The sequence below is a fragment of the Miniopterus natalensis genome, chromosome 17 (genome assembly GCF_054644295.1).
Source record: "Miniopterus natalensis isolate mMinNat1 chromosome 17, mMinNat1.hap1, whole genome shotgun sequence".
Lineage (NCBI taxonomy): Eukaryota > Metazoa > Chordata > Mammalia > Chiroptera > Miniopteridae > Miniopterus > Miniopterus natalensis.
In genome coordinates this window covers 2,348,486-2,362,330 of record NC_142097.1, presented here as the reverse complement: position 1 = coordinate 2,362,330, position 13,845 = coordinate 2,348,486, and the positions used below count along the sequence as shown (strand labels likewise).

The 13,845-nt window shown below is 57.9% G+C and overlaps 1 protein-coding gene and 1 long non-coding RNA gene across 2 annotated transcripts; one reads left to right on the top strand and one right to left on the bottom strand.

The window, feature by feature from the left end:
- Window positions 1-1,181: 1,181 nt before the first annotated feature.
- RNF112 (ring finger protein 112) lies at window positions 1,182-8,060 on the bottom strand. Its single transcript, XM_016196456.2, has 15 exons — window positions 6,415-8,060; window positions 5,973-6,241; window positions 5,747-5,787; window positions 4,711-4,975; window positions 4,315-4,521; window positions 4,079-4,204; window positions 3,578-3,682; window positions 3,125-3,175; window positions 2,779-2,835; window positions 2,625-2,699; window positions 2,396-2,510; window positions 2,073-2,236; window positions 1,942-1,995; window positions 1,761-1,835; window positions 1,182-1,649 (listed from the first exon to the last, which is right to left on the bottom strand). Exons 2-15 carry the CDS (start codon window positions 6,024-6,026, stop codon window positions 1,182-1,184), a joined length of 1,857 nt encoding a protein of 618 aa, XP_016051942.2. The 5' UTR covers window positions 6,027-6,241; window positions 6,415-8,060.
- A 1,388-nt stretch (window positions 8,061-9,448) lies between these two features.
- Window positions 9,449-11,922, top strand: LOC107524518 (uncharacterized). Its single transcript, XR_001601979.2, has 3 exons — window positions 9,449-9,674; window positions 11,074-11,482; window positions 11,809-11,922. It is a non-coding gene; the product is annotated as an uncharacterized LOC107524518 (long non-coding RNA).
- The last annotated feature ends 1,923 nt before the right edge of the window (window positions 11,923-13,845 follow it).

Here is a 13,845-nt window from a genome sequence, read left to right as displayed (position 1 = left end):
CCTGCAGTCCCCCACGTGGAGGCCTCGGGCACTCAGCTCCCATGTCTCTTGAATTTCATTTTCCCTCTCCTGTCCATAACACCCCATCATGGAGCTTTGGCTCACCTCTTCCTGCCCCAAACCGTCTGGGCACTGAACTCAAGAACTGTTTCAATAATTTACTGGGAAGCTAACAGTCAAGCACACACATTTTATTTTTTGTATTATGTGCATTAACTCTTTACAGTTCAATGGCCTAGAAGTCTTCCTACTAGGACCTTCCTGACCCCCTGGGGAGGGAGGCCCTGAGCCCTCAAGCTCCCTGTGGGAGCTGCACCCAGGCCTGCTGCTAACATGGAGCCGAGGGGTCTTCTCTCAGGCTGGGAGGGGGCATGTAGGGTAGAGAAGGCTCCCTCGGTGATGCTTGCAGGTGATGCTTGCAGGACTTGCACACTGTTCTCAGGGCTGTCTGTGCAGCTTGGAATCAATCACAGGTGGTTTTTCTTTGGCATCTAAGCCATCGCTGGAGTGGCATTCCACAGGCACTCTGCATCTGGCCAGGTGCAGCAAAGGGCACAGCCATGAGACCCCGTTCAAGGCCCAATGCAAATTCCCTGGGGCTCCAGGAGGAGGGACACCACCTTTGTCCAGCTGGGGCAGCTTTGGGAGGAGTCCCAGGGACAAGTGTCTCCACTCCATGGCTCAGGCCACTGCCCACCACATTCAGAGGCTTTGGTTTTGTCCAGTGGCCCCCCTTCTCTCTCTTCCCCTGCCCCTCATTAGTGCTCCCCAACCCTGAACACCAAGGCCACTCAACCTGCGGCTGCTCCCACCTGTGGAAGGATGGCCACCTGGGGAGACTTCGGATGGCTCGGTGTTCCTAACGTGGGGGAAATAAACCAGGGCAGGGAGGGTGGAGCCTCATAAGTGGGCGAAGACACTGTGGTCAAGTTTATTTGGGTCAATAGCAAGTTAGCAATTGTCTGCAACCAAAAACAGGCCCTATGTTCTATTTACCACCCCAACACTGCCTCCTGGCCCGGGGAACCCTCCCCAGGTGCCTGGGGCCACCTGGATCCTCAGCCCAGCCAGCCAGCCAGCCGCTGGGCATTCAGCCAGGGCAGTGTTACATGGGGGTCCCTGGAACACTTCTTTCCCTCCCACCTTGCATCTCTCCCTCCTTTTACTGCCCCCTGGGGCTGTCACTCTTCCTGGAGCAGGGGCTCTCGGTCCCCTTCCCGCACCCTCCCATCCTCCTTCTCCATGCAGCCCATGGTGGCAGCCAAGCCAGCACCCACGCCACCCCCGACCACAGCAGCACCTGTGGCCCCCACCGCAGCTCCAGCGGCTACCATCCCAGCCTCTGCAGCCAGCGCTGCTGCGGCCACGCCTGCGCCCACCACGCCCCCCGCCAGGCCCATGAGCCCGGCCCCCACGGCGCCCCCCATGGCCGCCAGGTGGCCGCAGAAGCGCATGGTGTAGGTGTCCATGAAGGCCTTGGCCTCAGCCTGCAGCTCGGCCTCCAGAGCCTCCAAGATCTGCTCTCTCCCCTGGCACAGCAAGGCCGCTCCATGGCGAGCCAGGGTGGCATCTTTCTGGGCAGAGAGGAGGTTCCGCATCGTGTCTGGCAGGACCCGCAGAGCAGAGAATATGCGCTTGGTGGCCACGTCCTGTGCGGGAGGAGAAAGAGGGTGCCCTGACCAGGAGACTCGAGAGCCCTCTCCCACTGTGGGCCCCACCTGGCCGGGTGCCCGGCCCCCATGCAGACCTGGGGGACTCACCTGCTGTCGCACATACTCCTTAAACTCCTTCTTGGCAGCTTCCACCACCTTCAGGTCGTGCAGCTGGGCAGCCATCTGTCCATAGGAAAACCCAGGCTGCCTCCCTCCTTTCTCCCCGGGTCCCAGGGTGCACCAGCTCACCTCCCTCCCAGCCCCCTGGTCCTCCCGGGGAGCTCTGTACCTCATCCGGAGACGCAAAGCTGGGCCCTGTCCTCCCCATCCAGCCCGAGAGATTCTGCGGAAACACCACCGGAGGGATCAGGGGGGGCAGGGGCCAGCGGGCTGTCCTGGGTCTGTGGGAAGTTTTCACACCTTGATTTCCTGAGCTAACTGCTGCCCTGTGAGCAGGCGTCCGTCCCCCCTGGCCGCTGGGCGCCCCTCACTCCAGTGCCCTTGGCAACGGCTCTTGGCATGCTGGGGGGCAGCACTCAGTACATCGGCAACGTAGGCTTGCAGGTGGCAGAGATCATCTGTGTCTGAGAAGAGATTTCTCATGCTGAGGAGACGGCTGAGCAGGACCAGACTTGGGGAGGAGGGAGGGGGTCAGAGGCGGGGAGGCGCTGGCCAGGGTGAGACGGATCCGACGACTCAGAGGAGGGCAAGCTGGGGAGGCCTCCGCTGCTGGGGACACTTACCGCCCGGGCTCCCGTGGTCTCTGCTGGCCTGTCGTCTCCTCAGAGCAGGCAGGAGGTAATAGCGTGCTTGCCTCCCTTGTAGCAGCTCCTGAACCCTGGGGTATTTGCCAGATTTCTGAGAGATGAAGGAGATCTCTGAGCTAGGGGTCCAGCCCATTCCTAGCTTACCTACAGGATCCTGTCCTCTACCTGTCCCCCCGCCCCTCCATCTCCTCCCTTGCACACTCACCTGGATGGCATCACCCACATGCCCCTGCCCTGCCTTGTTGGGCTGGAATGAGTCATGAACTAAGAGATCCAGGTGCTGGAAGAGAAGAGGTCCTGACACCAGCAGCCAGAGTGTGTCTGGGTCTGAGTGTTGAGTCCAGAAATGGGTATCTCACCTGGATCGGCACCATCCCATAATGCCTGCCCATCACCTCAGCCACGTGGACAAACATCTACAGGAGGGACAATGAGGGTCACACCTGGGCCACTCCAGGGTCTATGCCTCCCCTCCGCGCGGGGCCCATGCGTGGCCCACGCCCCCGGCTCTCAGCTCCAGGCCTGTCCAGCCTCCCTCCAGCCAGGTGTCTCGTGCTTCATTCTCTGCCTCAAACCCACCAACCCAGCTCCAGTCATGGAATCTAGGCCAGGACTGGAAGGCATCTGATTCTGGTTGGTCCAGCCCTCTAGCCCTATGATCAGGGCAGGGATGGGGTGGCACCCTACCACCAGATGTCCCCTCACCTCCAGATATTCTAGGTCTGTGTCCTTCAGCTCCTGGGAGGTGCTGAGGATCTGGAACAAGGAGAGTAAATGGAAGTGTCTGCGAAGGCAAAGAGATACTGGGAAGATCCCAGTTGGTCTTGGGACCTTGGAAAACCCAGCCCAGGGGTTTCCACAGCCTGCAGAGGGGCTGGCTGTGACGGACGGAAGCAGGCAGGGGAGTGATCCTGCAGAATTTCAACTGCCCCCCAGGGACCTTCAACCCACCTTTAGAATGAACGATGTTCCCACCTTCACTAACTGGGGGCATCCTTCCCTTGCAGGGGCACCCCCAGAATCTGCAGAGACCCTGAGCACAAAAGCCTTCGAGACAGAGTGACTGCCCCCTGCACTCTGAGGGCCAGACTCCGCTGAGATGCCCCAGATTTGCAGGAAGCGGAGCTGGAGCAGGGCACCAGATCACAGCGCCCTCACCTGGTAGGAGCTCAGCATCGTGATGAGGGCACAGAGCTTGGTCCTTGTTTCTCTGCTCAGTTCAGGGCTCATGGCATCCCCTGTGTCCACCAGAAACACAGCCACCTGTGCAGCAGCAGGGACAAACCGAGGGGTCAAGGCTGCCTCAGTGCCTCTGGCCGCTGCGTCTTCCTGTCCTTGCCCCAAAGTGTTCCTTCTCCATTCTCCCCACCTTGCCCATCCCTGTGCAGTCTTTTTTTTTTTTTTTTTAAATATCTTTATTGATTTCAGAGAGAGGAAAAGAGAGAGAGAGGTAGATAGAAACATCAATGATGAGAGAGTCATTGATCTGCTGCAGCCCACAACATGAGCATATGCCCTGACCGGGAATCGAACCCCGATCGCCTGGATCCTAGGTCAATGCTCAACCGCTGAGCCACACCCGGCTGGGCCCTGTGCAGTCTTTCTACCTGTCCCCTCCCTGACCCAACCTTGCCTTCCTCTGCCTTTTCTCCCCCTCACCTTCCTCCCCTCCTTCCCCAGCAGGAAGGGGTGGCTCCACATCCATATGCCCCTGGTGAGGCTCTCGGCACCCCATCTGAAGCCCTGCAGGGAGCCCCCTCCTCTCAGCCAGCATTCGCTGGACTCCTGCAAGGCAGGGGAGAACATCAGTGGATGCATCTGACCCCCATTCCCCTCCCAAAGCCGTGCGGGGTTCCCCAGCCCGGCCGCAGCCCCTCACCCAAGCCTGCCCTCACCTGGCCCGGCAGCCCCTGGAGCAAGCAGTTGAGGAGGGAGGTCTTCCCTGGGTGCTGCTCCCCCAGCACAGCAAGGAGGCAGACGGGGGTGTCCCTGGCCAGGGGGTGCTTCAGGCAGCAGTTGATGGCCCCCATCCTTGGGATGAGGCCTCCGGAGGCACTGATTCGCACCAGCAGCAGGGGCTCCGGCCTCACAGCGCAGGTCTCCTGGGCCGGGAGAAAGAGGGATCCTTTAGCACCCAGATTATGGGAGTAGGACCCCAAGTTTGGAGTGTGTCCAACCCTGAACTCCATTTCTCGCCCTGACATCCTAGATAGGACCAAAGCTACACACCCCTCTGGGATTGGACCCGGGTCTCCCAGTGGCCCCCCCTCCAGGAGGCCTGGTCCCCAGACCTGCGGGACAGAGCGCGGTGGCCTCTGCAGCAGGAGCTTCATCTTCTCCTCCAGACTCCGGAGGCCCTTCCGCTTGCCTGTCCTGCGGCCCTCGGGGCAGCACGGGCGGTGGGCGCCGAGGCCCCGAGCGCAGGAGTCCCGGCTGCCGTCCAGGGGGCCGTGCTCGCGCCGCCTCTCTAGGCCGGTGGAGCAGGCGGGAAGCTCCCGAGGCGCCGCGGGCCGGGACCCCAGGCCCAGCTCCAACTTGGGGAATGGTGGGTGGGACCTGGGGGCAGAACAGGTCATTTGAGAGTAGCATGTGGGGTGCAAGGGTGTACAGGCCAGGAACTTAGGGGGCAGGCTGTGGCCAGAGAAGCCAGCTCTGCCCGCTCCTCTGACTGCACCACAGAACCGGGGGACTCCAGAGGGGGCTCAGCAGAACAGTGGGGAAAGCCATCTGGGGAGACAGCCTGGAATGGATGAAACCTTGGCTTTGCCATGCCAAGTACAACTGGGGGCAAGTGTCTTCCGCATCCGGGCCAGTTTCCTAATTGTCCAGGAGGAGAGGTGAGCAGTGCCCACCTCGTGGGGCCTTTGGAGTGATCTGATGAGATGGTGGGTGCCAGGCGCAGCGCATGCACCCTGCCCAGCACCTGGCACAAATGCTCATGAAAATCCTCACCCAGGGCCGCCTGCTGCCAGGGCTCCCTCAAGGAGTTACTGACTGGGCTGGATCACCTAAGGAATGATCCCTTTTGCAACCTCCTACAGCAGCTTAAACACACCCAGAGCTGAGACTGTAGGAGAGGGTGGGAGCCCCCTGGTAGTGGGGCAGACGGCTCTGGTTCTAGAAGATTCCACTCTCCCACTCTTGAGCTAGAATGGGCCTCCCTGCAGCAACCACCTGATCTCCCCTGTCCCCACGTGGGCCCCTTCTCCAGATCCTGGCAGATCCAGCCTTGAGCTCCCTCCCTGGGACAGCTCAGGCCGGAGTTCCTAGACCAGTGGACCTACCAGACCCACTGCGCCAATCCTACCAGCAGGCCCTGCCGCTTACCAACTGTTGCTGCTGTTTCCCATGAAGCTCTGTTTTCTCTCCTTGGAGAGAAAATTGGGGGAGGGGGGCAGGGAGTAACAACAAAAAGACATTATTTAGAAAAGAATCCAGATTCCCGCCTTCATCCTGGGTTTAGAAGCATCTCAGTTCCCCTCTGCACACCCACCCCATCCCCAGGGAGCCCCTTCCCACCACCATTCTTTTCCCCAAATCTTAGAAGACTTGCCTGTTTGCCAAACCGGTGACAGAAGGAAATGACTGACAAGGCGGATCTCAGCATGGGAGGCTGCGAGTGGGGAGCGGGTCCAGAAGTCCCGGGCGGAGGCCTGCGAGACCCGTGAGACCTGCTGGCCTGTGGCAGGTGGACGGTGTGGGGGATGGTCTCCCCAGAGGAGCCAGCTCGCCAGAGATGAAAAATAGATGTGACAGTCGGGAAAGGAGGCTGCCTCTGGGCTCACCCCAGGGGGAGGAGACAGGACTGCAGGAACCAGGGCTCTGGAGGAGGGAGGGACAGAGCCAGGCTCAAAATCCCTGGCAGAGGCTGGGATGCAGGCGAGCAAAGTGGTGAGTCACCATGGAGACGGAAAAAGATAAGGGCGGGGAGGGGGAGGGGGCATGCTCCATTTTCCCATCAGACTTCGCTTACAAAATACAAACTCAAAGCTCACATGATGAGTGATTTCCAGATGGCGACTACAGGACATCGCCTCCCAGGCTCAGGCCCCCTGCAGACCGGCCCTGAGTGGCTGCAGCGGGAAAGCACCCAAGAAGCCAGCCCTGGTCACTCTGGCTGCTGCATGGACAACAGGTTAGAAGGGCAGGGCTGGAGGTGGGCGGGAGGCCAGGCTACAGAGCAGAACCCCCATGCCAGGCCTCACTGTGACAGGCACATGGGAGCCCGCTGGCAGAGGGGAGGGGAGGAAACACCATGCCGAGAGCTGGTGCTCCGGAGAAAGGCCTGGCCCTGCTCCTTCGCTGGCAGAGGCCCCTCCTGGGAGACCAGCTGTGGGGGTCAGGCATGCACGGCCCCGTTAGATCCACCAGCCTCCACAGGCCTATGAGTGCTTCTAGTCTCTGAGGATGATTGAAACCCGATGAGAAAATGAGAGCCTCCAAACTGCAAAAAAGAAACTTCAAAATCAAAAGTAATGCCTGCCTAACTCAGTGTCTGCTGCCCTCACATGATGTCACCTGACGAACACAGCTGGCATTGTCTTCTGTGAAGTCAGATTCAAATCCTGAGTGCCACTGAGTCAACAGGTATTCACTGAGCATCTACTAAGGGTTGAGCACTGAACTAGGTTCTGGAATGTCTGGGTGACCAAAACAGAAAATGGCTGGTAAGTGTTTATACGCAATAATAAGTAATTGGTTCTTATCAAATTCAATCCTCCTTTAAAAATTCATGGTAAAAAATTTCAGTTCTGTGTGGGCTGTGGCAGCTTGTTTCGATGGTTCACTCCGACGTGCAGGGAGACCTCCCAAGGGCCAAGGGCCTGGCCCAATCCACGTCCCTGAGCCTAGCGGGCAAGCCCTGCCCGGGGGACCACGCTGTCGGGGAAGGAAAAGAAGCTCCTCGCAGGGTGAGGACTCCGCGCAGGCCGGACCCACCCCAGGGACCCTCAGGGACAGGAAAGGCCACCCCGAGCCAGGCCCAGCCCTGCAAGGTAGACAGGCTGCTGGGCGCAGCTGGGGGCTGAGAGGTGACTTCAGAGAAGGGAATCGACAGGGAGGGGCCAGGGCAGGAGGGGAGTGAATTTCGGGTCCTGGAGAAAGTCTCACTCACTATTTCACCCATTTGTGCATTCGATCACCGACAGGCATCGGGCTCCTCCCTGGCTGTAGGACCAGGCTCCTGGTGGCCTAGCTCAGGCGCTGACCTCCTGAGCTCCGGCTTCAGCTTCTGGGCTGGAAGGAGGCGAAGGGGTAAAGTCACTTTTGGAAAAAACAGCTTCGGAACCAAAAATACAGTCTCTCGGACGGGACGCTGCCTGGGGAGGCTTCTGTGAGCGCTGGTACAGGCACACACACTCACTCACCCAGTGACTGGGTTCATGTAAACTCACACACCTACATGTGAAAATACTGCCACTTCCCCACACCGGGTGCACACACACCTTCACCACTCTCTCTTGTCTCTGTACACACGCATGTGTGTGCAGCTTTACACACATGTGTACTTAGACTCTCAACTCTACAGCCACACACACTCATATGCTGGCTCATTAGCACTCTCAGACACAAACTCACTGCTTGTGCACTGAGGCCCTCACGCTGGTGGATTTACACAAGCTCACACTCACTCTCATATGCAAACACATCACACACTCCTCACAGGTTCTGCTCCAAGCGTATCCATGAACTCACCCTCATCAACACAGCCTATCAGGGAGGTACTATATTCCAGATGAGGAAACTGAGGCTAGAGAGGTTAAATCACTTGTCCAAGGTCACGCAGCTATTAATGGCAGAGCTGAATCCAACCCCAGGCAGTCAGGCTCCCACACCAGGCTCCCACTACATTCCATAGTTTTCTTGGGTGGCAGAAATCATGTCAAGGTGATAACAAGCCTGGAAAAGAGTTTGTGGTCTTGCCATTCTCAGTCACCTGCCTCGGAGCAGGGAAGAAAACTTGGCCCAGCTGCTCTATGTAGAATCAGGCAACTGAGTTTGGGATGGTTCTGACCCCAGCCAGCCCTCTGTGTGACCTCGGGCAAGCCGGCCTCAGTCTCCTGATGTGTAAGAGGGGGGCTCAGTGAGACCCCTGGTTCCCTTCTGTTGGAGCTTTTTGTTCCTCTCTTTTTGTTCCCCACCTAGGAACTTCCAGAGGGCAGGGGCAGGCTGGCCCTCACCAGAAGCCTGGCACAGTGGGTGCTGGTGGCACTGGATCTCTCCCCTTCTGGTCCTGCCATCTGGATGTCCTCCCTTCCCTGTGCTCCTGGGAAACACCTGGACACCCCCGGCTCTGCCAACAAGGTGCAGGCCACGTGGAGTGTCGTCACACCCTCCCTCGTGGTCAGCAGGGGCCCTGAGGGCACTCTCCAGCCCAGTGCCCTTCTCCCAGAACTAGCTGTCTGTCTGCCCCTGGTCTCCACCCAGTTGCCCAAGGGCACTTCCTACAAGGTGAGTGGCTGGGAAAAAGTGAAGGAAACAAGTCCAGGCTTTGGACCCGGGGGCTGAGGTGACATCCCTCCTCCCATCACTGCCCTGAACCCAATAGCACTGTTCTCAGCTTCTTCTCCTCAGGCCACTCCCAGCCCCTAGCCCGAGCCTCCAGGTTATCTCACCAGCCCACACCCCTCTACAGTACCTCTCCCCACATGCAAATGGTTCTCTGGCTATGGCCAAGGCAAGACTCACTCTTGCTCCCCCTTTCTCTCCCACACCTTCTTTCTCCACAGTCTCTCCAGAGACCCAAGCGCCACTCTTAGATCAACGAGCCTGTGAAGTCTCTAAGGCAGGTAAGCAGGTGTTCCCAGGAGCCCAGAGACTTGGTCATTGGGCGGGATGTGCTGTGTGCAGACTCCAGCCAAGGTGTCCCCGATGTCTGCCAGGTGAGTGAGGAATTCACCCACCCAGCCATCTTTTCATCTGTCACTATCCACTGTCTGCCCATCTAATTATCTATGTTTATACTTATCCACCCATGTTACAAGTTTTTTATTGATTTTTAGAGAGGGAGAAAGGGAGGGAGGGAGAGAGAGAGAAACATCGATGTGACAGAGAAACGCTGATCAGTTGCATCCTGTGTGCACCCCAACTGGGGACCAAACCCGAAACCTAGGTATGTGCCCTGACCTGGACTCGAATCCGAGACCCTCCGGATCACGGGACAACGCGCAACCCGCTGAGCCACCCGGCCAGGGCCATATTACAACTTTCTGTTAAGCAGCGTACGCCAGGCATTGCTGGCCCTGGGAGTAGACTGGTGAGTGCTCAGGGTTCCTCCAGCCCAGTGAGGAAGACATAAGGTCACCAGACAAGTTCCGAGCGAAAGCTGTCTGCGGGCGAGTGAGAGGCAAGGTAGAAGGACCGGGCAAAGGCACCTCGCCCGGCGCTGGAGCCCTGGGAAGGTGTCCTCCACAAAACAACGCCCCAGCCAATTCTGAGAAACGAGCTCGAGTTGGTCAGCAAAGGTGTGGGGGTGAGAAGACAGAACTTCTAGCAGAAACACCAGCACCTGCGTGGGCCCAGAGGTAGAAGGAAAGAGCCCAGCTGGAGTCCAGCTTGTGAAGCCAGGGAGGCAAGGGGAGCAGGGCCAGGCCTGCAGGGCCACATCATCTCGCAGACCTTCCCACAGTGCTCTCCTGCAGGCCTCAGGAAGAAGGCCACTGTCCTGCCGAGCTAATGGCCTCTGGGTGCTGTCAGGTGTGGTGAGCTGGGGAGGGGGCCCTGGTGCGCAGGCCAGCGTAGCTGCCTCCCTGCCCTCGCCCCTGAGGGGAGCAGGATGTGTCCCCATGCCCTGCAGGCCCACTGACCATCCTCGCTCTTGCCCTGGCCCTGGCCACGGTGCATCTGTTCCGGGGCCCGTGTGCTGCTGGGCCTGAGAAGTCAGGCCTCTTTGGGTGAAGGGGGGAAAAGCTGAAACAGAGACAACAGAATTGGAGGGAGGTGCCAACTCTCCCAGCAGCTTCCACACTTAGCTGGCATCTTTTAATTTTGAGTAAAGATCAAGATACGGCCACGCGAGGTCTGGAATTCCTGCAAGGTTTTCACTTCCCGCAGAGTCCCTCCCAGGCCCTCTGCCCCTTCTCATTCATCGCAGATGGCCCAGTCCTGAGTCCGGCCGAGGGCTGAAAGGCCATCCCAGCTGCAGCACAGATGCCCAAAGCCCTGAGGAGTCGGAGAGACTGCCGTCGGCTCAGTCAGGTGCCCACGAATGAGGCCGCAAGGCCCCCATCCCACCAATGGCGATAGTTCCAAGTGGTGTCTACTTTTGACCTCTGTGTTCAGAGCTGGTGGGAGGCACTTGGCAGAGGGGCGCTGAGGACAGTCCCTGAACTCTGCACTGGGCAGAAGTTGTCCAGACGCTAGAGAGCCAGGTCCCGTGTGGCTGCTCCCAACCCTGACCCTGAAGCCTGACTCCACCCCCTCCCCTGCGGGCCAGCTTCCAAAGGCTTCCCATCGGCAGCCGGAGGAAAGTCTGAGCTCCTCAGTGTCCCTTCCAAAGGCCCGCAACATCAATTCAATCCCAGGCTTCCTGAAATAATTTTCAAAAGAAAACATTAACCAATCTTTGCTTAGCAATTTAGGGTTCGCAGCGCATTGTCATATGAGCTGCCTCGGTTGATTCTCACAACACAGCGACTATTAGCTCCATTTTTCAGACAGGGAAATTGGCTCGGAGAGCTGAGAAGACCTGGCGCCAGCGCCAGAGGAGGAGTCCGGCGCCCTGGCCCTCAGGACTGTCGCCTCTCCACCACACCCCACTGCGTGCCTGTGTGGAGGACATACCCACTCCACACCTTTGCCCCTGCCATTTGCCCCGCCTGGGATGCCCTCACGAGCCTCACCCAGGTCCAGGCTGGCTCAGACTTCCTGCAGGACCCTGCCCCATCCGGTCTCTCCTCATCGTTGGTCCTCGTGTTTAAGAAATGCCTCCCATGTACTGAGCATGGAACTGGATGCAGGGACCACAAGTGACAGAGGGAGTCCCTGCCCCCAGGAGCTCAAAGGCAGCTGCCCCTCAGCATGGTCGGTGCAGTCACAGAAGTTCAGGGACCTATGGGACCCAGGGTAAGCCCCTCAGACAGACTTGGGAGCCCCTTATGAAAGGTGCTGGGGAAGGAGAGAGGCATTCCAGGCACAGGGAACGGCATGTGCAGAGGCCAGTGTGGGGTGGGGCCTGGGGTGGGCAGAGCAGAGGCAGGGCGGGGGCCACGGAGGCCGCGTGCTGAGCTTAGACTTGACTTGCATGACACTGGGAACCATAAGTAATTTTAAGTAGCAGGCATGTGATCGGAGTTGTGTCCCTGAATCATGACTTTACCCAAGTAGAGGGGATGGGGGCGCCTTGCGGTTGGATAGCCACTTCTCACTAGCGCCTTCGCCTACTGAACCAGCCCTCCACCCGGGCCTCTGGTGACAGACGTCTGGAAGGACTCCAGCACTTTGCCACATGGCCCTGTTCTGACCACTCCCCCCGAGTGCGGGGGCTGAAGGAGCCCTGGCTGGCGCGGTGCCCTGCGGCGCTGTGCTCGCCAGTGTTGGCTGCGAGTGTGGGGGACGGTCGCAGCCTGCTCCCCATCCTCGTTTGCTCTCCAGTTTTGAAGTTATCCATCGGCCATGTTGGCAAAAACAGAAGCTTTTTTTAATTAAAGGGGAAGATTTAAAGCATCCTAAATGTCCAGTTATAAATTAATAGTTGATTATTAAATAACTAGACATTGTAGACTCAGGGTTACTTGGGCAGCATTGCTGCTGATCGCTGGGCACCTCGAGGCCTGCCCCTTAGACCGAGTCCTTTCCCGACTAGAGTCACATACAGCACGTGTGTGGCCCCTGTGCCAGCCACGGCTCCTTCGGCAAAGCCGCCGGCCTCCGAGGCTGTCTCTGAGGCCCCGGCCATGCTGTTGGTGGGCAGGGAAGGCCCCACGAGGAGCAGCACCTCCAGTGGGCTGTGAGAGCGACGACCGGTGCTGCGGGCAGGGCAGAGAGGTCCAAGCAAAGATTGCGAAGGCCCACTGCTAGCAGTTTGAGAGGTTTCTGGCATATTAATAAAGGAAGTAATGCTAAAGAAGCCTATAGAAGCCAAGGCACATTTTTAAAGTTTACAACGGATGCTTTAAACAACAAAGACTTCGTTTGGCCATGAAAGTCTGAGGTCTGGAGGTGAGCCCTCGGTAGCTGGCCTGTGACAGTCGCACACTGGATGGCTTAAGCGACAGAAATTCACTTTCTCACCTTTTTGGAGTCTAGCAGGGTTCATTTGCTCTGAGGCCCTCTCTTGGCTTGTAGATGACTGTCTTTTCCCTGTGTCTTTTCCCATCGTCTCCCCTCTGTGACTGTGTCCTAATCTCTTCTTCTCAAGGGACACCAGTCACTGGATTAGGGTACACCCACAAGACCTTATTTCATTTTAATTACCTATTTACAGGCTTTGTCTCCAAGTACAGTCACATTGTGAGATGCTGGGGGTAGGACTTCAACATATGGACTTTGATGGAACACGACTCGGCCCAGAATAGGCCCAGTGGACACCTAGCACGGGAACGCGGAGAAGGTGAAGAGAGGAGCTCAGAGGCGCTGGCAGGGGCCAGAAAGACCTGCATTCAGGCTAAGAAAACTAGAAACACAGGGGAAACCAGAAGAGTAGAATTTTCAGTAGCATACTTGGAGCCTCGCTCTGGCAGTTGGTCCAGTAAGTCCAAGGGGAGGAAGCTAGGGACCAGTCTGTGGGCGTGGGAGGAGGGGCAGAGTCACCTGGAGACTGGAGCCACCTCTTGTTAACCCTCACAACACCCGGAGATGGGAATTAGCATACACACATTTTACAGGTGAGGAAACTGAGACTTGGAGAGCTTAAATGACTTCCCCAAAGCTCACACCAGTTCTTTTGTTTTTGTTTTTTTTAAATATGTTTTTATTGATTTCCGAGAGGGGAAGGGAGAGAGAAACATCAACGATGAGAGAGAGTCATTGATCAGCTGCCTCCTGCACGCCCCCACTGGGGATGGAGCCCACAACCCGGCACGCGCCCCAACTGGGAATTGAACCGTGACCTCCAGGTTCATGGGTAGACGCTCAACCACTGGGCCACACTGGCCGGGCATCACACCGGTTTTGGTGGATTTTCCTTTATCCTTACCTGAGGATGTGCTTATTGATTTTAGAGAGTGAGGAAGGGGAAGAGAGAGAGAGAGAACAGCTATTGGTTGCCTCCCATATGCGCCCCAATTGGGGCTTGAACCTGCAACCTAAGTATGTGCCCTGACTGGGGATCAAACCTGCAACCTCTCTGTGTGCGGAACAACGCTCCAACCCTTGAGCCACACTGGGCCATACCAATTCCTTACATTGAAGCTTCTACAGCTAAAACGGTGGGGCCTGCGGTGGCCCAACAGCCATTTGCTGAATGTAATGAAAAAAATAGAGAAGCC